Below are 27,933 nucleotides of genomic sequence, written 5' to 3' on the forward strand. Positions count from 1 at the left end.
CAAATTATAGGCCCGAGTATGACTGCCCACCAGGACCTGTCCAGTTGCAAATTTATGACCAGATCATCCTGGGATGTTGCTTTCCGTCACTGAATTTAAACGTACACGTTTTCCTCTCCAGGGGGCCAGGATGAAGTTAAATTTAAATCAACAGCCTCTGGTGGGATGAAAGGGGCTTTTTTTAAAATGTTGTTTCCCCCTTTTAGCATCCCATAGATACACGACCTGTTCCAGCAATTCTTTTATTTCTAGTAGGCTAAAACACGCTTTATGCATCTACGGTTTCTGGTGTGGATATAATTTCTAGTAAACATTACCTTGTCTTTAATCGCTATTTATGTACAATGGAGAGAATAGATGCAAAAATTTCACGTTGGAAAAAAAAATCTATGGAAGTTACACGTTGGAGACTTTTCCTCTGGTTTCAGACCATTCTAAATACTGGAAGGCTATTTATAGATGTCTGTTGCTTGTTTTTACCTGGAAGTATGATTCAATGTAATTAAAATATCCAACAAGAATATAGGTCACAGATCAGAAGTGGATGTTTACTCTGTGAACCTAAAATGAACTTGGGCTCTTTTTTTCTCCTTCGAACAATATAGCTGCAGTTAATTGTCCACAACAGTCTCACTCAGAATCAGTCCCTGGAGAACCACGACTACTTCCCCTGCCCTCCCCCTTTCACACACACACACACACACACACGGGAAAGTAGCCAAGCTTCTGCATGTACAACTCATATTGGTGCATCTGCTTTCTCTTAGCTTAGAGGCTCTTATATTCTGTAGATTTTTTCCTACCTTACAATACTCAGGCCAAAATCCAGGGAGAATACCCTTGGACTGTAGCCATGCTAAAATTTTACTTAATGCTCATGAAAGCACCCATACCCCAAAGTCCAGTGATAGGCTTCAGCAGGAAGTGTAATCTTCATATTTGGTTTCAAAGTTCACATGCCATTTGCTGTTACAGATAAGCATGTACTCACAGAACAGGGCAGGACAGTTATCGCAGCTAAGGACAAAAAAACATCAAGGGGTCACAGCCTCTCCTGTAGGAAGAGGTGGCTCAGCTGTCTCATCTCCTTCAACAGGACCAGGCCAACTGGCCTAACAATCCTCTGCATGTCTACTTACCCCGCTGGAACCTGCATGTTTGCCCTCTTCCCCCAAAGGTCTGCCCTCTTCTCTGCTATTTGAAAGTATTTTTAAGTTCCACCTGGGTGTTCGCCTGCCATGTGTACACTGACTACTGTGTCATTAAGAAATACTGACCAGAGGCATGGCAGTAAAAGCAGGGCCAAATAAAGGTTTTGCTCAGCATTTGAGAAGCAAAGAATAGCCTTTATTTCAGAAGCTATGAGGAGTTTCCATATGTGGATATGTGAACACATCATCCACTCTGAGGAAGTGGTGACTGCTCACATGCTTCAAACGGATGAAACAGTGAAAGAAGGGATCTCTTTCAAGACAGGAAAAGAAAAACAGAAATACCGTGTAAGAGAAACTGGAAAAAAAAAGGCTAAGTAGAAACAGATATGGGTGTCGTTTCCTTTAAAGAGTCAGCACAGAATTTATAGTCTGACATTTCCTTTAAGAATGGGGGATTATTGTAACACAGCAAGAAAAATAAAATAGTTGTATAGTATAAACTGGTCACAGTGATAATTGTAGAAAATATCAGAAGTAGCAGTAAATGGCAAAATGTCCAAACTACATCCATCCAAGGTAGGCTGCAATGCTCTTCCCTCACCCATTCACCTAGAGAACTCCAAGTCCCTGCCCCCATGTGTCCACTCCGAGAAGCCACCGCAAGACTGCCGAGCAGCGCCCAGTGCCTCCTTTGGGCTCCCTGCTCTCACCCATGGCTGCATTATACATTGACCACCTTTTAGGGATCGTTTACCCTTCTGCTGCCTCTTTTCTCTCTTCAAGGCTGTAAGAATGCTAACTTGTTTTGCTTTGCATTCCTGGTGTCCAGCAAGGGTCAGAGGCATCTATCCATGTAACTGAGATCTTCTAAGAAGCTTCATGTAGAGGCAATCGTGGGTGTCCCCCAATTCCCCTGCATGTGTTTTGAAGAATAGATAAAAATCAGTGAGACACTCCTATGAAGAAATAGATATCTTTCTTCAAGCACAGCTAAAAAGCTTGGTTATTATATATAAAACAGACAGGAAAATTCTGAAAGGTGGAGGGAAGACAGACAGGCTAGAGTACTTAGGACCCAAGTAAAAAAATACTATGATGAGTTCCCAAGTTTTCTTGTTAGATTATATATCCTAGACTTGGAAGTGACAAAGTCAGCAACCTGGAAGTGCTGAGTGCATACAAAAAGAAGCCCTATAAAAAGGCCTGCGCTCTCTCTCTCTTTCTCTCTCTCTCTCTCTCATTCTCCCTAGCTGAAGGAACAGAAGAGCAGCAAGGAAAAAAAAAAAAACACTAACTACTCCACTTCAGCCAAACACTACAGAACAGAGACCATGACGCCACCCATTCCAGCAAAGACAGCGTGGGAAGCCTAGATTTCCACCTTTGTCAGCCTGTGAACAGGTTCCTGAAGTCTCCTGCCAGGGTGGAGTTAGAGAAGGCTGAGTAGGAAACTGGTCATTTCATTCCAACCTGCTGACAATAAAGCTTCCCCTGTCCACAGTGTCAGAGGAGAACATGTGGGGCAGTGCAGGGCGCCCTGCCCATCCCAGCCAGGGAGGCATCAGTGGAGGTAAAGTTGGGAGCTCAATTCCCCCCACTTCCAATAGCAACAAGGGCCCCCTCTCACCCCAGCATCAATGGAGGCTGAGTAGGAAACACACCCACCAATAATGAGGCAGTGCCCCTCAATTCCCCTGCTAGGGAATTAGAGACACTCAGCTAAAATGGAAGAGTTGAGTAAGACCCATAGTCATATAACATAAGACCTAAAATACCCAGGTTTCAGTTGAAGATCACTCATCACATTGAAAAACAAACAATCTTTTTGAATGAAAGAAGACAACAGATGCCAACATAAAGATGACATAGATGTCAGGATTACCTGACAAGGATTTCATAGCAGCCATGATGAAAATGCTTCAGTGACCAATTGCACACATTCCTAAACCAAATGAAAAAACAGGAAGTCTCAGCAAAGAGATAAACATTTTCAGCAAAGAAAAAGATGGAAAGAAAAATCAAGTGGAAATTTTAGAAATAATGCAACCATAACTGAAATATTAAAAAGAAACAATGGATGAGCTCAAGAGTATAATGCACTAGACAGAGAAAAGAACCAGTGAACTTGAAGATAGAACAACAGAAATTACCCAGTTTGAACAATACAGAAAAAGTAAACATTAAAGCAATAATAATGTATAGAGCTTTAGAGATCTGTGGTATTAAAACAAGAACCAATGAAATTTTCTAAATTATCAAATAATGCTAAATGCAAATTATAGTATCTAAAGGTCTCTGTGGCCCCAACGCTCTTCAAGAATAAGTATCGTCTGAAGGACAAATACAGATCTTGGCGCACTAACAGAACACCTAAATTAGACCCAGGTAGTCTAAAGTGAATGTAGCCTTTGAAGGTTCACAGGTTGGCACTAAAGGATAGAGTCTGTGCCACGGAGAAATCAAGTTCATTCATCATGACCATTAAGTAGATACACAGTGGTGGGAACACGTTCTCTTCAAATCTACGGAACTTCAAAATGAACAGCTCAGCACAATCCAGCTCTGCTGCTGGTGGGCTCATTTTTGTGCACAGAGGAAAACATCCCTACCATCTCAATGAAAAATGCCAACTTGCAGGTGTTGACAAGGTCTCTGAAGTGTCATCAAAAGAAGACATTTTTAACAGTGTAAAAGAACAACTTTTAGAGCTACTTTCAACCCTCGTTAATTATCAGTGAACAGAATAGGGATATTTTTCTTATGTGGAGTAAAATTTTATAACACAACAATATATTCAATGCACAGATCTCCCCTCAAATTTTAACTTGTTAAAGCCATTAAATCTGAAGAAACCCAATCATAGTTTTTTTAAAAACCCACAAGATAATGTATTTTGGTTTTTGAGAACCTCAGAAATATTTTACATTAATTTTTTAAAAATTAAAACTACAATAAATGAAATTTCAAAATCACTTTTAAAAGAATCAAGGATCGCCTTGAAATTCTTGTGAAGATATTAATGTAACCTGGATTATTCCAATCCTATTCATCCGTCTGGCATTGCCAACTCCACAGAAGTTTATTAATGGTAATAAGGTTCAAATATCTGGAGTCCAGACAATGTTCACAAGCTACTTCTGCCTTCAACAGAAGTAGAAGAGCAGTTTTAGGCTTGGTCTGTCTTTATTCCCAAATGTGAACAACTCTTACACGTCCAGACGTGTGCGAGACTTGGTGGGAACACTTCCCGACCGCCAAGCTGAGGCCGCCGCTTCCCGGAGGCGGTCGTATCCCAGTTCAAGCTCTGGTCGGCAGTTCCAAACAATGTGAGAATGTGAAGGAGGACTGTACGAAATACAAGGTTCTTTCAACAAGATTTGTGGTGAGCTTTTGGAATTAAAAAAAAATCAGTCTTCTTGGTTAAACGTTGGCAAATGTGTTTTCAACTTTAAAATGTCTGAAACTGGCTCTTTTCTTTCTTGATAGAAGCTGAGTCCAGTGATGTGCTCCACATCTGTGATCCGAGCTGTGTGTAATTTCACCAGCTCTTCAACCCACGATGACTCCTGCTTCTCGTGCTGTGAGGGTGGGTGGGAAGTGAAGCAGAAAAGTCACTGAAAAATAGTTCACTTTTCCAACAAGCTCCCCATGTCCCCCATTTTAATCACCTTTGACCCTTTGGCTCCCAAATGGCAGACGCCTCAAGATTTATTAGGCATGATCCCTGCTCTTAACTAACTCCCTGTGTAATATATTCTATGCGTGTTTGTTTAATTAGAGGCATCAAATTTGGGGAAAGGAAAGTATACTTGGATCACATGCTCATTTATTGCATGGAAACAAGAAACTACAATGGGATGGGGTTAAAAAATGTTGGAAAACAGAAGCACCATGAGACGGTAAAAAGAATATGGTAGTTAGCATAAAGAAACCTGGATTTAAATCATGGTTCTACCATTACCCTACCAGGTAAACATCTGAATCCTGATTCTCTTACTGTACCCTCCACACAGGGCTGTTTTGAGGATCCAACGTAATGATGTGTTTTAAATGCAGAATGCAAGCACTAGGACTTACCAGAATCCATTAAACACATAGTTGCAGTGAAAAAAGGGTTGAGGAAAGTGGTAAAACACAGCTGGACTTCTGGGGAGGTAGTGAAGTCTTAGCTAATAGGGGATCAGTAAAGAACTAAAGGCATGTACTCTGTCACGTGGAAGCAGAGGTGGCAGCTGAAGCAGGTCACAGAGGTGGGTAAATATCACATGCCCACAGTTCAGTGTGAATTTTTCTGAAAATAGCTACTGGGGAAGGTCGGATGAAGAAAGTATTCACTGGGTGGGGGGCTACAATCGCACTTCAAACACATCCTTCAATAAAAGTTCAACCCTTGGGGCATTGCTATCAAAAATGATAAATACAGACTTTTCAGATAAAAGGGGAGCAGGCCAATACTTTGAATTTTCCCACTAGCCTTCCGTCATTCTCTTCTTAATACTGCCGCTCCACTCGGTAGGCTTGTCTGCAACTGTCTGGATTCCAGCTCTCAAGGCCAGTAGGTATCTGCCATCTGCCCCAACGTGTACAGCAATAGATAAAAACTACACATAAGGCATCTGTTCTCTCAGACCATTATTAGCCGGATATTGGCTAATGTCCAGCTAACCCTTACTACTTCAGAGAAGATACAGAAAGAATCAGTAATATGAATGTTACACCTTCAGATAATTCTCTCCCAGGTTCAAGTCCAATATTTGGTGTCCTCTAGGTACACTGTCATCATAAAATTTGATTAAAATGTCTGTATTTCAGATATCTATATAAGAGCTCTTGGAGTGGGAGAGATAGAAAAAGAACTTAACGCCTAACTCTCGGCATTTAACATCACTTTGGTCAATGAGACATAAGCATAAGTCTGTTGCTCACTTCTTTTGGGGGGGGTAGGGCCCAGAATTCTGACACAGTATGAGGACAAGCCATGTTTAGCCCACATGGGCCACATGCTAGGTACAGTGATGCAGAAAGGCAGGACAGTTCTGGGTCCCTAATGGTGCTGCAACCCAGTGCACTGTCCTAAGACTGTCTGCTCTGGACTTCCTGCTACAAGAGGCACCTCTGATTTGTTCCTGTCACTGTCTCTGTGATGTGCTGCAGAGCACAGCACTAACTGACACTTTTAATGACAACTTAATCTCTCACGAAAGAGGGAGCCATGAAGGGGGACATATCTGGTGTGTGCCCGACGGCGGCCACAACATTGGCTGGTTGGCAGAGTTAGGGGCCCAACAAGCCTCCAAACAGTTAAAACCCTGCTATTTTGCACTTAATTCTGAATAAGAAGGAAAAATAACTTCATGAGAAATGGGTTCTCTGAGGACTGGTCAACTAATTCTAAAAGTTTATCAGAGAAACAATTAAAGGGAGATAGAACCTCATTAATGTTTAATGACCAATACACAGAAAGACCACCAGATCAAGGATGGCAAAGTGATCTCTGCACTCCACTCCTGGGCCCACCACCAACACCACTGTCCGTTTCGCTCACTGCCATGTCCTTAGAACCTGGAGCATCCGGCAACAAACATTTATTAAAGGGCAAAATCACTGGACCAAAGGAGGCACAGAAGAATAAGCGAAGGGACAGATGAATGTGTGATCATAGCACTCTCTCCAGCCAAGCTCAGACTGGGCCTCGGGACCCTTCGCCCACAGGACTCCAAGTCTCTCCCACCAGGCCCCTGAGCCACGGAGACTGGTAGGAAAGCCAAATATATTTGCCAGTTTAGATCAAGACAAACTCTGTATAACTTCAGACAAACTCTGTACAACTTTTTTCTTCTAAGAAGAAAAAGAAAAGAAAACACCAACTAGGATCTCTGGGAAGTACTCTGAAAAAAAACATTTTGACTCACTATAAGGAAAAGCAAAAAAACTGCTAAAATTTTAATGCAGTCTTGACCCTCAAAGTCTAGAGCTTAAATTTTTTTAAATTCCGAGTAAATAAGATAACATAAAACCATTATTTCCAAACATTAGAACGACAACAAAGTTAAAAATAATTAGGCACAAACATGATTGTTATAATAAAATGATATATAGAAAATTAATTTGAAATGTTGTCTAACAACAGCTTTAAGACTAACTTATAAGAGTGCTGACACTCTGGGAATTACAAATCCACTTCTGAAACAAAAATAAGCTCATACTTCAAGTAAGCCTACAATTTAGTGGCTAAGCCACACAAAGTCACTAAGGTTTTAGGTTTTAGGTTTTGATCTGATGTTTAGTGTTTTTAATAGAGAAGCAAGGTCTCACTGAAGATGTGCCATCACAGAGAATCGAATTTAAAAACCATCCTGTGATTTCAAAGTATACGTATGCATACACTCAAGTTATGTTTTCTCCCACGGCACTGTTAAATGCAAGACACACACACACACACAAATATACTTATATTTTCGATGTGTAAGGTACATTAGCAAAGTGACTTACCACACAGCTCTCACTGTAATCAGTCCTGTGAGGCAAAATGAAGGCTAAGGCATCTAAACTGTCACACTGTGTTGGGGTCTGGGATGTATTTTTACAACTTGTTAGCACAATGAAGAAGTGGGTTGGGATCAGAAGTTCTTGACTACGGATGAGTCTGCTGTTTCTGTAAAATATGACAATGTTCACTTTAAGAAAGAACTATCTTCCTTTTAATGAATATTTCAGTAAAATGTTTTTTCAAATACTACAGCTAAAAAGAACATTCAGTCAAATAATTAAGTGTATTACAAAAACTCAGCAATTATAACAACTCAATGTATTCTGCCAGGCTGAGAGAATAAGAATTAAAAGACAGACAAACTCAATCTAAATAACTTTTATTAGAAATTTGTTGAACTTGGAATTTTTAGGACTCTACCTTACCACACTGGAATTGAGACACACTATTTTTAAATACCTATTGATGAGTCATTTAAATTCTATGTAATATGGACATGTAGTGGACAGAGAGAGAACTGGTTTGAATTTCTTTATTCCCGCTGCTTCAAAGAGGCCACCTTACTGTGAAATTGTTTTAATTGAATTTTCTTTCCTATATGAATAACTTTATGCTTTTTAACTGAAGCATATTCTCAAAGATACCCCAGTAACACCTTTGCCTCATCTTAATTCTATTTATTTCATCTCAAAGCTAGTTTTTTATTTCCTAGCATCTTTCAAAAAGTAAAGCAGTGGCATCCTTGTTTTCAAATATAATCTTACGTAGAACCATTATAATTAAAACAGATTAAAACAGAGAGCGCCGGGTGAGGCAGTGAATGGGAAAGCTATGAAGTTGTTTTCTCTACCCGTTTTATTGCTATGGCTTATGAGGCAGTTACAGGAGACCCTTATACCTCAAGGGATATTGGTAAAAATTTTTAATTTTATAAACTAATGTGATTACAGATATATTTGTGTAAACATTAATCCCTAAATCAGCCTGTGAGAGGCGTTGTCAGAAAAAAGTTAAATCTCAGCAGAGATTTTAGTCCCTTTTTCTCATAACCTTACTAGAAAAATTGCTCCAAAAATCTACCAAGTATCACTTTAATAAAGATCAACTTGTTTCCAAAATGTACTCACCTCGCCTTTATAAAAACAGGTTTTCTCAAGACAGTCACTGGATAGTTACCTTCCAGCTAGAGTTGGGGAAAAGCTGAGACATTCGCCCCAGGCTTACAAGGCTCTATAAGCCTATTGATTAAGATGCTTCTAGCTACACCATGTGGTTCTTCATCTTCTAATTAGTAGTATGTTAATTAAGATAGAACCTTAGCCACCCATAGAGATTTTAAACACTGATGTTACCTTTTAACAATGACAGCATTCAGTATTTAATCTGAGCTCCAGTTACTCATCTGAGCTAAGGGGTGGAGGAACACTACTTCTTTCATCTAAAAATATTTTACCACATACTGAGTAAAACATTAAAATGAATCAGGTATTTCAAGGGGCTTCCAGAGTAATCAGAAATGTCACATCTATAAATCTTAAGAGTATGGGATAGAAAAGGTTCTACTGATTCATCTGAATGGTGATCCACTTGAGAGCTGTTGTTAAGAGTAAGCGAAGTATGTTCTTACTGCTTCAGAGTCTCCCAGGCATCATAACGTCCATCGTAGTCAGAATCGAACACAGGACCGCTGACAACATTGATGCCACTTCTCTCCTCGGTGTACCTCGGCAGCAGGGTGGCATGAAAGAAGTGCCATATCGCTGAAACAAGAAGGAAGACGGTGCAGTTTCCAAACAGAAGGAGCCATGTTGTCATGTGAAATAAACCAACACACCATGATTCAAAACTAAGTATTCGGCAAATGTTGAATTCAACTCTATTTCAGCCATTCCCAGAACCTGTGCATCACCATGAACTTTGGTCACCTATTATTGTTAATTTTTTTTAAAAATCAAGAACAGAAACAAAGCAGGTTATGCACATTTATTGTTAATGTCTGAATACTCCCTTTGAAATAGGCACAAGGATTCTAGATGTAAATTAGAATAAAAATTCCCTTGCATGCTCTGTATTTTAGAATTCCCTATGTCACTGAAGTATAAAAAGTACGTTTATTCTTGTGAAAGCCAAATGCTGCAATAATTAATAATAATAAACAATCTGTTCATTGTAAGATTAAAAACATTATCAGGAACTTATCTGTTCCAAAGAGCTGAACAGGGAACAGACTGAATGTTAGTGGTAGGAGACTATGTTAGCTTGGTGACTTAAACACAACATTACATACTTTTTTCACCCAAAATGTTGATAAACATTTAAGGAGAGAGCAGAATAACAGGTATGTATTGGTATATACCATAATTTTAATACTTGTAGAGTTTTTTGTGTACTGGAATTCTTAAAGTCAAACAAACCAGTAAGAATGTATTTGATATTTAGCCATTTCATTTAAAACAGGTCTTATTACATATAAATGATAGCTATAAAATACACATATACACAGAAATTCATTAAAATTATGAGACAGAGGGTTAAATTTTTTTACCTTGAAAACTCTGGTACATTGGCACTATATTAGAAGTGAGCAATGCTTCAGAATACATTTTACTGGAACCTTTAGTTAGTTCTACAAAGAAATGAAAAGGACAACTACTTCATCCTTCACAAATAACATTAGAAATTACACTTTCTCCCACCCAAGTACTAACCAGGCCCAACCCTGCTTAGCTTCTGAGACCAGACGAGATCAGGCATGTTCACAGTGGTATAGCCATAGACAGAAATAATACATTCTCATGGGGTGCATTTTAAAAAATAAGCTGAGTATTACCCTAAACCCATAAAACTTTCCCAGATACTGGTTCAAGGGAGAAATGCAATGTGTTTGTTCAAGTCCTTTAACAAAATAAAAATATTTAGATATTTTCTTCTTCAAAATGAATTCACTAAAAGCCAAAAATTGTAATAAGAAAGGCCCCGAATTAAACACTTTCAAATTTGACCTGATTTGTCTTATTTCACCTAAAGCATATTGTGTTGACAATCTTCTGTCCTTAAACTCTTTCACAGTGAAAAGAAAAAACCAGTATCTGGCTTCAGAAGAACACCTTCCACCCAGAAAAAACATCTCAGGATGTCTGCCTGGAAATGCTGTACAAGGCTTCTTTGTACAGATTTTCAGCTTGGGCCTGGTCTATTTTTATAATGCAATAGCCAGGTTCTAACTTCAGACACTTTTTCCAGGGACCGGACTGGACACTGAGGGTATTTGAGCACTGGGAACCTTCTGATTTTTGCCTCTTTAGGGTGACCTCAAAAAGTGTTCTCATTAGCATACAAATTTGCCACGTAAAAAAAAATAGAACCTTTAACTTAAAAGAAGCTATTCTCTAGTGGCCGTGAATTGGTGAGAGCAAGCATACTTAGGTTCTACCTTTGGTTAGTTCTTTGACAAATTACATTTTTGTTTTAAATAACCAAATAGCATTTCCTTCTGAAGAACCCAGATTCATTTTTCTGACCTCACTGGGTTTTCTTAAATTCTGGTTAAAAGACATGCAGAAAAGTGAAGCATGTCTTGTCTACAGTATCTGCACTAAATCAGCTACCCTTCAGACAAAAGGAAACGTTTTCTAAATCTCAAGTTTTAGACCACGTTTTTAAGTTTCCCCTAATCATGACTTACTTAAGAAAAAGAAGAAAATCAAAGTATGAATATCAAAATGACAACAAATTCACGGCTATCAACAACTGAATCTAAAAAATAAAAGCAAAAACAAAAAAACTAAGCAAACAACTAGACAATCAAACAATCATAGGTATGGGGATCCCATGGAGGGTTACTGGCAGGGAGGGGGATGGAGAAGGATTGGGGGAAAGGTGCAGGGATCAAGAAGCATAATTGGTAGGAACCAAATAGACAGGGGGCGTTTAAGAATAGTCTAGGAAAGAGAGAAGCCAAAGCACTTATACACATGACCCATGGACATGAACTAAGGGGATGTGGAGGACTGCTGGAGGGAAGTGGGGGGGGGGTACCAGGCAATAGGGGGCAAAGGGGAAAAATTGGCACAACTGTAACAGCATAATCAATAGAAGAGACTTAGAAAAATAAATTTAAAAAAACTAAAAAACAATAAAATTTCCTCTAATAGTATATTTCTCACTCATAATTTTCATCAGCAAATAAATAAGATGATTGGCATTGCCCCATAAGAAAGAAAAGGAACAGAAAGAGAATAAATAAAAGGAAATAAGGGAAGGGGAAAAGTAGGGCGGAAGAAACTTACGTGGTGGGGCGAGGAACCCATAACTTATTTTTGCGTTATTTTTATAAAATGAACACTTATGGACAGGACTAAAGGAAACTCGCGGATCCTCATAAAGGCAGTTGAGAAAGTCTTCTCTGGAGAAACTATCCTGAAAGACAAAACAAAAAGCACCGTCAGGTTCAGGCGTTTAGAAGGAAAGGAGACCAGTCTGTGCGTGGTTAAAGGTGAACTACATCATTATATGATGGGCCTCCGGCGGTCTGTTCATGTCCTTCACCATTTTTCCGTTTTCTACTATTGTGTTCATCTTTTTTGTATCTGAAATACACAACTCTTTACAATATTAAGGATAGTAATCATTTGTCATATATATGCAAATATTTTCCTGCTACATTGTGCTAATTTTGTTTATAATTTTTTTTACTTGATTTCAAACTTTTATATAGGGAATTGCCGATTTTTAGAGATCTGAGACTTACTCAACTGAACAACCAAATGTTTGGGGTAGAGAGGGCAAATGTAAAAAAGCTACTGAATAGCAATGTGGTATGAAAACCTTAGGAGTAGTGATGACTCTGAATTTTTGCAGCTTTAGTTACATAGGAAAACTGAAAATTTAAACAATGAAAACATCATATTTGAGGTATTAAACAACAAATCAAATGGGACTTACAAAACTGTGTAGAATGCTATAGAGTACAAACTCAAGTAAAAATTGTGAATATACACTTTTTTTAAAATTCAAGTTTAAGGTAGAAATTCAAGTTTAAGGTAGAAATTTTATGTAAATATCTGAATGTGTGTGCATTATACATGTTTTTACACAAAGAAATTACATATATATATATTATATACACATACATATATACACACACATGTCCTTATCTTTTTATTTAGCAATCTCAGTGATATTAAGATTTTATTTTTAAATCCTACTCATCTAGGCTCTCTCAAATCCCCTTTCTATCTTTTAAGGTCACATGCAGCTTGCCAGATTGTTTCAGTTTCTGAAAATTTGGTCAGTCTAGTTTACAAGTGCCTTTCCAAGTAAGATCTAAATCATGTCGAATCCTTTCATTCTCTCTTTCAAGGCCGATCTTGTATCTTGCCCCTCATAGCACAGCACCCAGGAGTGAGGAGAAATGGTGGTCTTATGCTGGGATATTTTCCCTCACTCTTTTCAAGGCCTAAATCCCCTGGTGTGGAGGGTGAAGAGAATTCCCCAGCCCCTCCCTGGCTGGGTCTGGGGGTCTTCCCATGGGTGAATGGCACATGCCATGAGACCACTGAGCCTTCGCCATCAGTGAGAATCTGCGGAGAGTTGAAGGAAATCCTTGGGCTCACATACTATGTATTTAAAGATGAATAACTGTGACTGACTGTAAAAATTATTTCATGAAATTATACGTTAAAATCTTATGATATTTAAATCAAAGGCAAGGGAGACGTCTTTCCTACACATCCTTCCTTTCGTAGGACAAGTAGTAGGCTCTGAGTCGCACAGCCACAAGCTTGGGAGTAGCAGAACCGGACCCTATTTTCTCCGACTCCCAGTTCAGTAACCTCATGTGGGATTAGCCATGAGAAACAATGCTCTCAATGATTTTTGCCTAGTGATAATTTGACAACAGGGTGACAAATACTTGCATTTCTGTCCACAGTGTAGGAGGTCCAGAGGGGCATTTGGATGTCGGGGCGGTAACCACTCACGAACCAGTGCTGGTAGAGGAGGCAGACAGTGTTGTTCTTCTGGAGAACTCTGGGTCTTCCATAGGGTAAAGTGCTGCGCTTAACAACCTTCTCTTGGGTCACAGGAGGAAAACAAAACCACCGTTTAAGTGCACGTAGACCCTACTGAAAAATTATCTTTAACTCGAACAAAAACTAACTACAAAGAGCAGAACCATAAGCAATTAAGGACACAAAAGGGATTCACTGTACTTTTTGCCTGTGCGGATCATGAAAGAGTCATGTAACACGAAGATATCACAATATACGTGAAACTGCTTGAAATCCCAGCGATTAGGATTTAAATTACATTACTAAAATTCTTTGACATTATTTCAATTACTTAGTCTTCAGGAGGTCTTTCCAGAGAGAATATTTTCTGGATGATATATGTACTTGGAAAGCAAAAGTACAGAACTGAAATTATGGTATTACACTGAATAAGTCAATAATATTATATAGTGTTTATTGCCCTTTTCCAAGTGTCAGGTGCCTTGTAGGATTCTTTGTAGACATCATCTAATTTAATTTTTAAATAGTCCTATGAATTAAGGTTATATGTCCATTTTACAGATGAGAAAACAGTAGTTTATGGGAAGCAAATACTTTTTCTGTGAATACATAATTGCTAAACTCATCTCCAGATTTAGATCTACCCAATTCTGCAAGTGTTATTCTTTACCATGAGGCTTTAACACCTTCGATCATCAAAGATTTCTCCAACCTGAACATTTACAGAATTTTATACAGACAAGTTCAAGTAAAGAATACTGCAGAATTCACCTTTTTATTCTGGCAGGAAAAAACTGTGAGACAATTTAATCTACCGAAGACTCTGTCCAAGTCCATCAGAGACTCTATGGAAGAGTCACTAAATGCTCCAAGTCACAATTGGCCAGTTTCATCAGGTGTCTTACATTTCTTGTTATTTTTCTCATTAGCAGCAGATTTTATTGTTTAACTCTCTGCAAGCATTGCTATATTTAAAAGGTTTAATTTTGCACAAAATTCTACACTCAATATTTCCTGATCACTTCACTCTCCCACATTTTACAACACAAGTTTCAAACAGGTATTTTCTCAAAGTCTCAGTTATTTACTGAGCTGTGTGTTACAGGGCATATTCTTAATTTTCATTCAAAAGTTATGAAGGAATAATTTTTGATAAATAAATCAACTTATACTCTCTTGTAATTAACTAAGAACCCAGTGAGATATTTAACAGGTATCCTAAATGGAAATCAGCCCTGGCTGGTATGGCTCACTGAGTGCCTGCCTGCAAACCCAAACATCACAGGTTTGATTCCCAGTCAGGGCACTTGCCTGGGTGGTAGGCTAGGCTCCCAATTGGGGGTGTGCCAGAGGCAACCAGTCAATGTACCTCTCGCACAATGATGTGTCCATGCCTCACTTTCTCCCTCCCTTTCCATCTGTCTAAAATAAATAAATAAAATCTGTTTTTAAAAAATGGAAATCAGAAGATTTATTATAAACCTTATAAACCTAACAAAAATCTTCAAAATCTCCAAACAGCCTCCATTAAATACATTGCATGCTATTTCCACTGTAAATATTCCTCCTTTCCTTAGGAATAACAGTATGGACTGCCAAGCAAAGAGGTCTCTAGGCTTCATCGGGTGGTCCTCCACTACTACCTTTATTTTACGGACTATTCTCAAAAATGCCTCCAAACCAATTCTCTGTGATTCACACTGTTGAGAAAAAGCCTACTTCCATAGTCCAAGTTCAAGAATAAACATGCCTTACCTTCTGTCACAGTCAGATTCAATTGTGTCTGAAAATCCATGACTTGAAAAATCTAAACAATTAATAATATTATTTTTAAGGAATCGCAGACATGTTTTATTTTTGTAACAAACAACTTTTATAGCTAAATTATTCCACTGTAGACAAAGATAACATTTGAGACCATTCTGTACAAGTATAATTATTTTTTGATAAAAAGAATCAAAGGGTAGGGATGACAGTTATAAAATACAAAATTGTTAGCCTAAACACACGACTAATGAAAAATAAGAATATGATTGCCACTTTAAAATTCTGATCTCTAGTCTTCAGCCTTTCTAAAAGTCTAAAACAAAGCCAAGAACATAAACTCAACTTCTCCCCAAGTTTTTATCTTTAGGGACCCCATCAATTTTGTTCATGACCTGTCACATATTCCCATCCTTTCATGACAACTACTGTATATATTAAGGTTGGAGAAAAATGGAACAGTGCCACAAATCCATTCTGTACTGAAAAGGGGTATTTCCCCCCTAAACTGAAAATGGATGGGGCTGTACTTTGGAGAAGGGATATTGTTCCTGGTTTATAATCAAGACCTCACTGCTGGGAGAACAGGACTCAGCTCAACTGCTCCCAACCTGCAAGTCAAGTCGCAGGACCCAAGGATAAAAAGAGAGGCAAAAATGCAAAAACAACATAGAGGAAAAAGAAATAATGAAAGGCCTGTGTTTGTCACTAGAATTAAAAATAAATATTATTGTTACTCTTGCTCATAAACTTGAATTTGATCCTCAAGTATTCCCACATGGCAGCAAGTGCCATGAAAACACCCCCCGAGGCTCAACTTCTCAGTGGCACTCACCGAGGGATCACAGGAGCAGCCGAGGTTCTCTCTGGGGGTCCTTGTGACGGGGCACTGTACCAGAGGCCGGGCTTCTTTGGGGTGCTTTGGGGTGTAAATGGGATTCTTTAGAAGGTGGTTAAGACTTCCATGAGTTCCGTTATTAGGAGCAGGTGTCAAATTCAGTAAATCTGCATGATTCCAAGAATAGTCAAGATTTACTCAAAAGTTTCAAAATCAACTAAATAGTAGACTCGCAGTATGATCCTTATTTTTCAAAACCAAATCCATATGAATCATTAACTCTTTTGGGTTTTACAATATTTATATCAATGCTATTCCTAATGGAAATACTGACATATATGCTTTATTCTTTATAAAAATGTCTGAATTTTAATGTGCATAACTATAGTTAGCGTTGAATGCTTACTAAATAACTGTCATTGTGCTCATATGTTTTTCTTATTTAATTCTTCAAACAATTTAATAGGTTATTGCCAATATTTGGTAGATGAGTAATCACAGTGCTTTGCTCAAGGGTCCAAACCCTACTAGCGTAATAAACCTAATATTCCAAACTAGCTTTGTCCACATTGAAGATTCATGCTTTTAATAATAATAATAATAATAATAGCAAACACATATAGTAAAGCATTTACTCCATGCCATGCTCTGGTTTAAGTGCTTTAGGGTCTATGAACTCATTTATGTACATCAGCTCCCACTAAAATAATTATCCTTAGGACACATTTAAGATTTGCAAATGCCCAGTATCATTATCAGAAAAAGGAAGTGATATTGAGGATATAATGCCCTACACCCATAAAGTACTAATTAAGAAGGTACAGAGTAGTAAACCAAGAATGGGTCGCCTTCATTTTTACAAACTTGACATTGCCATCTATTAAGGCTACCAGAAGTTCCACTTGTTTTGTCTCCCTTTCAGAGCCCCCAGACTCTTTTCTCTGGCTTCCACCACTGATCGGATTCAATGGTCATAGAATTAAGCCCTGGGGCCTGTCAAAGTACTAGGCATTGGGGAGGTACACACCTCTTCACTCTGGGTGTTGTATTTTACCAGTGTGCAGCCTAGTGGAAGAATCAGATAAGTAATCAGATGGAATGTTCGGCCCATTTTTTCAATGACTCTGGTTCAGGAAGAAAAAAGGTGAACATGTAAGCGTCTGTCTTGCCTCATCATTTCCACAAGGTACCCATCAAGTGACCTATTTTTGATCATCCTATTCCAGCTCTGTTTCAGAAGGGATAAAAGCTCCCTACTCACACTTACCACACATTAAGTTATAGACTTCGATATTTTCAAAGGAATCAACTTCAATGCCATGCTTGAATCCAGGTCCATAGCCAATAAAGAGGGCCTAGGATGACCAGAAAAGTAGCAGTTTATAAATCCCTGTTATGGATGTAGTTGGCCAAATATTAAGCACAGCATAGGGAATACAGTCAATAGTATTGTAACAACTATGTACGGTGCCAGGTGCCGATAAGTAGACTTCTAGGGCAATCACTTCATAAGTTATGTAAATGTCTAACGGCTATGCTGTACACTCAAAACTAATATTGAATGTAGACTGTAATTTTAAAAAAATAAAATTTTTAAAATTATCTTATCTTCTACATTGCACATGTATAAACTGGTTATGTTAAGAGGAAAAAGACTATGCCCAACAAACTTTGTGGAATTTTTTAACCCTATTGCACAAACAATCTGAGGACACCTGGGATATTTCTCTTAGCTTTACCATGACTCCTGACTTGACATTCAGCCCAGAATTACAATGATACCTATGTTCATCTATGAACAGGAATGTAAACCTCACCATGCCCACCTCCCATAGTGGTGCAGGGATCAAATTAGATAATTATTGTGAGTGTATTTAAATTTTTTTAGCCCCAGCTGGTGTGGCTCAGTTTGAAAACCAAAAGGTCATGGGTTCAATTCCCAGTCAAGCACATGCCTGGGTTACAGGCCAGGTCTCCGGCTGGGGGCATGTGAGAGGCAACCATTTGCTGTTTATCTCCCTTTCGGCTTCCCTTTCCCTCGCTCCAAAAAGAAATAAATATATTTTTTTAAGTTTTAAAAGCAAGGTAAATTTAAAGTATTATCTTCATTTAGAACTAAGTATAACATCTTTTTAAATATTAACAATTGTCTTTCATGTACTGTGGAGTAATATATATTCTTAATGGAGTATAGTATGCACAAAATAATTATTGAAAATTTAGTTAGAGGTACATGTCACATATTCATGAAATATGAATACAAATTTTAACACAATTGTATTATTTTAATCAACACCCAAAAGGAAACAGCTATATGAAAGTATATGCTTTATTACTTCTTATTCAAGACACATAATGGCTTTTTTTCCATGTAAAAGTTCTTCAGATACAGGCATTATTTTTAAAAACTATAATAGGTTTACTCACTTGCATACTTGCAAATATGTTGTCAGAGCCGTGAAATCCACTTCCACAGTATTTCCTTTCTGAGGGATTCCTAATTTTTACATAATATAAATTAATGAAAAGTCCATTCATAAAGCAACTCGGGCAACCATGCATTCTTGTCACTAATAAAGAACACGTGATTGTTGTTAAACAGACCAAGAAAAAGGCGAATAAAATCACCTGGCTTTCAAAAGTGTTAAGAAGCCACCTTTCTTTTCCATTTTGTAGACGAACCAACTATAACATGGTGTAGAGGGAAGAAAACCAAAACACTGTCACTGAGACAGAACTGGTCTTGAACCCTGATCGTGATAGTAATTAGCTTTGACTTTAGAAATTTAATTCTCTTTTCTTGGTTTCAATTTTGTCATGTTGGGTTATTCGCAAAATTTACATGGTTTAACCTCAAGACATGCTTGAAACATAGTAGATGTTCACTAAACATTAGTTTTCTCGTGCAGGTAAGAGCAATCCTCTCATATTTCCCAGCACCAAAAACCCAGCTCTCTAATAAAGTAGAGGCGGTGCGAAGCTGTTGACTAAATTCTGGTTCACTGCTTAGGGTTGTTACCACTACAGAAACAGCACTTTTTCATCTTGTGAATAGAAGCCAGGAACACTGTCAAACATTCCACAATACACAAGACAGGTCCCCACGATGAAGAATTATCTACCACAAAATGTGGAGATGCCAAGGTTGAGAAGACCCAGGATAGACTGTAGGGAATCATATTTGTGCAGTTTTCATATAACAACATTGTTGCAAAGGACTCAAAGGTTATCTTGAATTACTAATAGGTCAGGTTACGTTTACCTGGGAGGTTGTCAGAACTTACAATGCAAGTTGCCACTGAGGGTCCAAATAGAATGTCAAGGGCTCAATCCTATCACTTTTAGCAAAATGCAATCGTTTGGGTAAGAACTGTTTTAGGTAAGGTTTGAAGTGCTGGTTTGGCTCCCGGCACTGAAATTACAGGAGGCAAAGGAAAAACATTACTTGCGTGGTTTCTTAAGTGCAAACTTCTTTTGAAAGTACAATGTAACTCCATACGAATTTTTTTTCTTACAAACACTTTACCAACATGCCCAACAAATCACATATGGAAAAACACCCGAGTTCTTAGTACTAACATAATGTGCAAGGAGAATACTCCCAGCCATTGAATATTCTTATTTTTACATGAAGAATCACTGCACACAATCACTGCATCACAATCACTGCACAGCTATCCCAGGATGCTTCAAGTGTGTCATGAGATTATATTTGAGGTGCTACTGGTGATGTTATTTTCAAACACTTGCACAACTACAATTAGAAGAATTTTCTCCAAAAGTTAAAATGTTCTATCAAGTAAAAAAATATATAATACAGATAGCTCAGCACCAGGACAAAAGCTTATTTTAAAAAAACAGGCATTAAAAAAGACGGATAAAAATATATCGTGGTGCTAACAGTGTTTAGGGTGGAATAGCTATAGGGTGTTTTCCTTCTGCTTTCAATAATTTCTCATACTGCCACATACATTTAACAATGTCAATAACAAATTCTTAAAAACTTTCACACCCAGATCATTGGGGCAGGTCCTTAAAGTTCTTTAAAAACTCTAGAATATTTAAATGTTGGCCCAGATACTCAAAAATTCTAATCCTATAATGCCAAGAACAAACACTGAAACTTTCCTAAATGCGCAAGTATATTATACAAAACAGGCAGTAATTAGATAACAGAAAATCAAAGATACTCACAGAAAGATTTCTGGCAATGCCTTCATAATTAACTGAAGGGGGTAAAGATAAAAAATAATAGTTGATGGTATGCTGAATTAAATATAAAAATAAGACAAAAATATAAACCGTCAGGCTCAAACCATATATTTAAACCTCAAACCATAAATCACTTGAATCTTTATATATTAACCACTGACAGGAATAAGACAGATGTGTAGGAACTCTCACCCAAAGTCTTTGAAATAATGTCCTATTGTTAAATGAAAAGGCAAATTACAGAACATCCGCCTACCTGTCTGTCCATCCATCTGACCATATATCCAACTACCTGTATATCCATCTATCAACCCTTTCATTTGTCTACCCATCTGCCCAAATACTCATACAGCCATGTATCTAGATCTAGTATGATTTCATTGTGTAAAAATAAAAATGAACATGTTTTATTTACACATAAAAAACATCTCAGGAGACACATTCCAAACTTAACAGTGCTCATTTCTAAAGAGAGAAACTGAGTTGCGAATTAGGGGCGTTTAGGGTGGGCACCTGCTCCTTTGTACTTTATAATACTTTCAGATTCGCCGACAATTTCCAAATTTCAAGATAAGAGGGATACAGGGGTACTGAGAAGAGAGGACAAGCAGAGTGGTTTGGGAGCTGCATTTGCACAGCCAGCTCACGGTTACCTTCTCAGTGTGCCTTGTGTCAGGCTTCACAGACGTTGGAGAAAATTATCCGGATAAAAGAATATGTACTGCACATATATTTTTATGTATGCATGTAGATAAGTAATACAGATATAGATTTTGCTTTAATCTGGGAAACTTGGGGGCCTAACTGAGCTAAGGGTGTGGCAGAGCCCAGCTATCCCCTAAATACTTCTGGGCCCTGCCATTGCCTCTATAGTTGTAATAAGAGGTTTGATAAGTATTATGTATTAACTTTCATGTTTTTAAAAAATACCGTATTTTGCAATATATAATGCACACTTTTTTGCCCAAATTTTTGAGAGGAAAATAAGGATGAGCTTTATACATGGGTAGTACTAATTCTATGTCTATATAAATGATTTTAATTCTTTCACTATGTGTTAAAGGTATAAATCTAGAAAGAAATAATAATATCTGTATGCAAAACACAATAATACAAAAACAAGTATCTAAATATAAGTAAATAAATAATTTAATTAAAACAAAATATTCTTTTCCTGAAAGTTCAGGCCAAAAATGTGGGTATGCATTATCTACATGAGTGCATTATACACAGAGAAATATGGTACTAATTAAAAGTTGTCATGCACACAGAGTTTGAGTTACTATGTTAATATATTTGCATAACCATTTTCCTGCAGCAAAGTCTACTTTTTCTTTAAGAACATTCAACAGTATCTTCTATTCAACAGAAACACATAGCACTGCGGTGCCCAAACCTAACACAATTTTGGTAACTGTCGGAAAAGCTTTGTCTCCTTCTATTTTAAAAGTTAATTTGTAACAAAAAGATGAACAAAACTGCCCTAAGTATCTGGAAGTTACCAAGAATGGTAATCAAAAAGAGGGGTATACATACAAAGTCTTAAAGATTATCTTCTAATTTTCGAAAAATTGATAAAATTTTTCCTATCTAAAATTGTAAGATTTTGTGACTTTTACAAACAAACAAAAAAGAGGGTACAGCCCTGGCTGGTGTAGCTCAGTGGATTGAGCATGGGCCTGTGAAGCAAAGGGTTCCTGGTTCGATTCCCAGTCAGGGCACATGCCTGGGTTGCAGGCCAGGTCCCCAGTGGGGGACACATGAGAGGCAACCATACATTGATGTTTCTCTCCCTCTCTATCTCCTTCCCGTCCCCTCTCTCTAAAAATAAATAAATAAAATATTTTAAAAAAAAGAGGGTACAACATAGGTGCAGCAAACAATTATGAAATAGGCTTGACTTGCAAATAAAGTTCTGGCAGTCCTGGTGGTCAAGAGAATATAAAATTTCTTTTTCTCTGTTTACAAAATACATTCTTATTGCTTTTTGAAATGGCTTAAGAAACCCATTTTTGAGGACAGAAATCAGTTGCTTATGGAATTAATCATCTCTACCAGTATTCCTCCTCACAACAGAATATTATTCTATAACCTTGGTAAGTTATTTTAATGGAATATTATTAACTACAGTTGAATAAATGTAGCTAAACTTTAAAGTTTTTTTGTACAAGTAAAACCTAATATAAGAAAAACACGCAATACAACAAAAAGCTGTACTAGCTCATTGAACAATATTCTTAGTCATGAACACCATATAGATAAAGGGTTAGACATGTCCTAACACCCAGTCCCTTCGGGTGCAGAACATCTGCCCTGGAGATGTTTAATCTTGAAAAGGAAATGAACTTTCATTGCTTCCCTTTAGTTTAGACATACAGTAATTTAGAGGAATATATTCTGAATAGAATCATATGCAAAGTTAGCAAGGAGCTATACTTACATGAATAGTATTTATCTGGGACATCAATTGGTCTCAGTCGAGCTGCAGGTCCATATACGACTTTAATATTTTTAACATCCCCCAGATATTTATTCAGGTATACATATTTCTTACAGCTGCCTTGTTCCATGCCTAGGTTTAGAAAAATCCCAAACGTGTTGCAACTTTAATAAAATATATAACATGTAGAACCAAATTTCTTTTACTTCCAGAATTCAATTCAATAAATGTGCTCAGTGCTTATGCTAGTTAAATATCCAACAGGTAAGACACAGAATTTCAGCTGTATCTACCACTTCACTTTTTAAAAAAATATATTTTCTTTTTCTCCTTTCCAAAATTAGTTTACCGTTTCTTCTTATTTACATATTATAATATCTTTATGCAAGTGAGGAGCAATACCACCTTTCTGGACTAAATATGAAAGCCTAGTGATTTTCCCAAAGTCACCTAGGATATTAACTGGGAGCCTAAAATTCTTATTCTCATTCTAGGACTACAGTTTCTGTAGGATATGACTTTTAGGACTGTTTCTAGAAATAATTTTCAGTAATTATTTCTGAAACTATAAACAATAACAAGAAAAAAACAAACAATAAAAAGAACTTGTTTTCTATTTTCTTGTGTACACACCACATCTATAATCTCAAGGCTATAAAGAAGCACATGTTATAAAGATCACAGCAAAAGTGAAATTAAAATATTGCCAAAATTAATATATACTGCCTAAGTCAGACTTATCATGCTAAAAAATATAGAAAAGGTACACAATAATCTGTTCAAATTAAATCTAAAATTGTTAGAGCAGAAAATTTGGTAAATTGTCAAATTTACCAAAATTTAATAATGAAAAGAAGTTTTTAACTATTCAGATTCCTGGTGAAAACCTTCCCCAAATCAGGAGATAGGTGCATTTTGATCGACAGGCTCTTAGATTTCTATAAATTGTTTCATTTGTACTTTGTATTTAATATATTTTCCTGAAGACTTTCTACAAGAAACTATGTTTTAAAAAATCAAGTATAAGAATCAGCGGAAATATGGAAGCAATAATTAATTGATCAAGTAAGTTTGGGCAGGATGGGGCACCATTTAACTTGACAGGTAAAAGATGCAAATTCAGATTACCGTGATCTGAAATGAGAATGAGGTTCAGACATCGATGCAAATTCAGCTCTTTTAGACCATCCATCAGCATGCCAACCATGTCGTCAACCCTCTGCAATGCTTTGATGACCTAAGAAAGAGAACCCATCTTACACGATTCCATAGAAATGGCTATTCCTTTATAAAGCTATCTTCGTGGAAAGAAGGAAGGAATGAGGGAAGGAAGAGAGAATGAGAGAGAGAGAGGGAGGGAGAGAGAGAGAGAGAAAGAAAGAGAGAGAGAAAGGGAGAGAGAGAGGGAGAGCGAAAAGAAGGAAGGAAGGAAGGAAGGAAGGAAGGAAGGAAGGAAGGAAGGAAGGGAAAGAAAGAGAGAAAGAGAAGAAGAGGGGGTAAGAAAGAAAAGAAGGGAAGGGAAGGGAAGGGAAGGGAAGGGAAGGGAAGGGAAGGGAAGGGAAGGGAAGGGAAGGGAAGGGAAGGGGTTCAGTGGATGCAAATACTATGATGAACTAATTCACATTAGCCTACGACAAGTCAGGTAACAGAAAAGGCACAAAATAACTGCTGACCATTAACAGTGGAAGGGTCCAAATTCCATACGTGCTTAATCATAAGTCTTGGAAATGGCATTACCTAAACTGATCAGCTCTCCCCTCAAGTTCAGAATGTTACTCCTTAGACCAGACTCAATCTAGGTCAAAGTGATACTAACCCAAATGCATAGTTTTGGCCAAAAACAAATGTATCTTAATTATTACTTGATTTTCTACAATCAATTTCTCCTTTTTCTTTCTGATTATTTAAATATTTACTGCATAAATGCAATGTTTCATCATTTTCAAAAATGTTAAAATTATTCATGAAGTGCTTCTTTGTACTTAATTTTTAAAATAAGAACTCCTAGGAACACAACACATTATTTCCTTATAAACTACATGTATTTTGCATATGAATATCACAAGAACAGGCCAATGGTTTTGGCAAACTGTTTTTAGCATTTCTCCTTTCCTCTCTTTTTACAAAACCACCTGAGTAAAACTTTCATGCAGTTTTGTATGTATGTTCTATGTTTGAAATCAGTCTAATCTTTTATAGTCAATGTATTTTACTGTTTTTTGAAACAAGCTCTTTCAATACACTCTTTCATTCACTCAAAGTTATCTAAGCAAAGTGAATTGGAATTTTCAAGTATTAAGCTAAAACGTGTTTTTATGTGGCAGTAATAGTTGAGTTAAAGAGAGTTTACAAGTTGATAAAGATAATTCAAAAACAGTGGGCTCAACCTTGAATAAAGGTGAATTAGAAAAGCAGGTAACTTGCAAAATCTTCAGTGAATTGGAAAAGGCAGCACTGATTTGAAAACGTGTGATCTGCAATTACGAAACAATCCTTAGACTTCCTCATAGCCAAACTAACCTAGACACAGGTCTTAGGTGTCAGTTAACTAGTGAAAATTACACTAGCATCTGGTCAAGCATTCAAACCAGAACAACAGCTACAAGAAACTGTTCCCTTTGACCAGTTATGATATGGCCACGTTGTTGCCCACACATCTTCTTTATCCCTCCACTAAAAATAGTTCAAGAACAGGATCACAGCAAGAGCAGATGAGGTTACTAACAGCACTGGAGCTGCTAGAGATGCATTTTGGTGGAAAAATACAAAGGGTAAAGAGGACCCAATGAGGGTCACCTTCCCTGTCTCCTAGCTTTCTTTTATCTGATGAGAAGGTACCCCAACAGGAAGCTACTCTCTAAAAGGGGAAATCTAGGGTAGACCCAGGGGAAGATGTTTAGGCAGCTGCTTTATGTTCAAGTGAGACAAATGAGCATGTTGTTTCTCTCTTCCTTCTGCTGTCGCTAGGGTAAGCATTTAGAGCACATAGCACCCTCAAACCCAGGGCCCACAACAGACAAGACAGGCCCAGCCTTAGGAACCCTGTGCTAAAGGGTCCTTGAGGCAGACAAACTCTCCAGTCTGGGCTACCTGGGCAGAGCTGATAAGAATCTGGGAGTGAAACTCTAGTTATTAAGAACGTGTGTGCTTATTTCTTAGAATCATAGAGGGGAAGGATAATCAGACAACATCCTGAGATTAGGGATCCTGGCAATATATTTCTCTTCCAACATGACCAACAATATTTACAAGTCATTACGTATTGTTTCTTTTCATATTGTAAGTCACAGATAGAATGTAAATCATAAGGAAAGCCAACTTAGAGGCATAAGGAAAGGAGTTCATATCATTTGCTGTTCAAATGTTTCCTGTGCTCCGTGGTACAAAATGACGTCGCCACATGGAAATGGAAGGCAGCATTTGAGGTTTTAGAGCACTTACAAACATAGTCAGGTCACACAGGATGTTACACCGAGGGCCTTAGACCACGAGCAGTTTCCCTATCCCTCATTTCCTTGTAACCACTCAGTAAAACATTGATTCTTTGACGTTCTCTATACTTTCAATAAAATTGCCTATCCTTTGATGCCCGAGCCAGGTTGTAAGCAAGGGCCCGGATGGTAGGAGATGCATTTCCTGAGGTGGAGAGCTCACGGGAGGCTTCTTCTGCTGTCTGACACACTATCTCATGTCTTCCCAGAAAACCGGAGTCTCATCCAATTACAAAATTTTCAAACAGCACTTAGTTTTTAGGGCAATGTAGGGGGATATGGAGTGGATAAAGGCTTTTGAATTGAAAATACTGGATTTAAGTCATCATCAGTTCAATTCAGCACTGTAAAAATATAACAAAACATTCTCCCAACTCTTACTTTGATTAAAGTGCATTCTTTGGTTTAGTAAAACTCACTCTTGACTCTTGGACTTCATACTCACTCTTTCCAGAAACCATACAATTTTACAAAACTGTCTAGAAACCTGCTTCAAATCAAGGTTCAGTAGCTGTTACAGGTTTAATGAGGTACCCACTGATAAAATGTACTTACTTCACTGCTGACTGGTCCATAGGCATGACCTGAAGAATCTGGTTCTTCTAAATACAGAGTGTAAAAGTGTGGTCTAAATCAAACAGTATCAAAATGTAATATTTTATGAACACATTATAAAACAGAACGGAAAGAATCATTCAACAAACCATAGTGAACAAAAATTATACAACACAGGGGCAACATGTCTAAATTTGCTGAAGAAATAACTTACAAGTTTTAAATTCTTCAAAATGTGACTGTAATAGCTCGCTAAGGAGTTTGTTTGGACACAAAACCTCACAGCCAATACCAAAATTTTCTTGTAGGCTACTTTAAAATATTGTGTAACTTCTATAAAACAAAGAAGAATTCACAACACATACCTCTCATCCTTCGGAAGCTGGAGCCATTTAAGAACAGCTAAAATTCTTTCTTCAAATGGTACTGAACTAAAGTTCAGAAGAAACAAAATGAAACAACTCTGTGACAATTTTAGGTATAAAATATAATATTTTTCTTTAAAACATTACATTAAGAAACACTAAAATAATCTAATGCATCAATTATGTGTCTGAAGCCACATAAGAGTTTTATTTGGAAACTTATGTTCGTTTTCCCAACGAAGGAACAGAAGTTAGGTTTTGCACGTGTGAAAGCTGTCCTTGGCCTTCAAAGTTTGCTTCCTGCACTCCATCTGAGGATGTTTTTCCTGTACCTGAGGGAGCAATTGCTACCATGAGAAAAACCCATGTGTCAACACACTCTTCAAAGGGCACCTCATGAAGAACCTGCTTATTAAAGACTTAGAAAAAGTGGGAAGTGGGCAACATTTCCTCAGCAGAATTTATTACACCTCCCTCTAGGCACAGGATTTTGTTCACGAAACTCCGCCAGAGTGTGTGCTTGCCCGACCCCAAGTACAATTAGTTGTGTTCTCTGTTAGACTGTGAGAAGCCAGAGAATATACAGCACTGATCTTTGGATCCTCCACCACGC

At 37.6% G+C, this 27,933-nt stretch overlaps 1 protein-coding gene across 1 annotated transcript in view; it reads right to left on the reverse strand.

Annotated features, from left to right (window-relative positions):
- Nucleotides 1-1,325: 1,325 nt before the first annotated feature.
- The window catches only part of ENPP1 (ectonucleotide pyrophosphatase/phosphodiesterase 1), a 62,870-nt gene continuing 36,262 nt past the window's right edge, over nucleotides 1,326-27,933 (reverse strand). Inside the window, exons 10-25 of the mRNA XM_037045727.1 lie at nucleotides 27,321-27,386; nucleotides 26,956-27,028; nucleotides 24,038-24,146; nucleotides 22,910-23,041; nucleotides 20,452-20,483; nucleotides 19,542-19,669; nucleotides 18,685-18,754; nucleotides 17,525-17,612; nucleotides 16,255-16,424; nucleotides 15,411-15,462; nucleotides 13,563-13,717; nucleotides 11,934-12,063; nucleotides 10,190-10,270; nucleotides 9,272-9,404; nucleotides 7,647-7,809; nucleotides 1,326-4,732 (exon numbers count right to left, since the gene is read on the reverse strand). Coding sequence (XP_036901622.1) covers nucleotides 4,562-4,732; nucleotides 7,647-7,809; nucleotides 9,272-9,404; nucleotides 10,190-10,270; nucleotides 11,934-12,063; nucleotides 13,563-13,717; nucleotides 15,411-15,462; nucleotides 16,255-16,424; nucleotides 17,525-17,612; nucleotides 18,685-18,754; nucleotides 19,542-19,669; nucleotides 20,452-20,483; nucleotides 22,910-23,041; nucleotides 24,038-24,146; nucleotides 26,956-27,028; nucleotides 27,321-27,386 — 1,753 coding nt within the window. The 3' untranslated portion in view covers nucleotides 1,326-4,561. The remainder of the gene's footprint in view (nucleotides 4,733-7,646; nucleotides 7,810-9,271; nucleotides 9,405-10,189; nucleotides 10,271-11,933; nucleotides 12,064-13,562; nucleotides 13,718-15,410; nucleotides 15,463-16,254; nucleotides 16,425-17,524; nucleotides 17,613-18,684; nucleotides 18,755-19,541; nucleotides 19,670-20,451; nucleotides 20,484-22,909; nucleotides 23,042-24,037; nucleotides 24,147-26,955; nucleotides 27,029-27,320; nucleotides 27,387-27,933) is intronic.

The sequence above is a fragment of the Sturnira hondurensis genome, unplaced genomic scaffold, assembly GCF_014824575.4.
Source record: "Sturnira hondurensis isolate 20B ecotype Veracruz unplaced genomic scaffold, ASM1482457v3 Scaffold0004474, whole genome shotgun sequence".
NCBI classification, from domain to species: Eukaryota; Metazoa; Chordata; class Mammalia; order Chiroptera; family Phyllostomidae; genus Sturnira; species Sturnira hondurensis.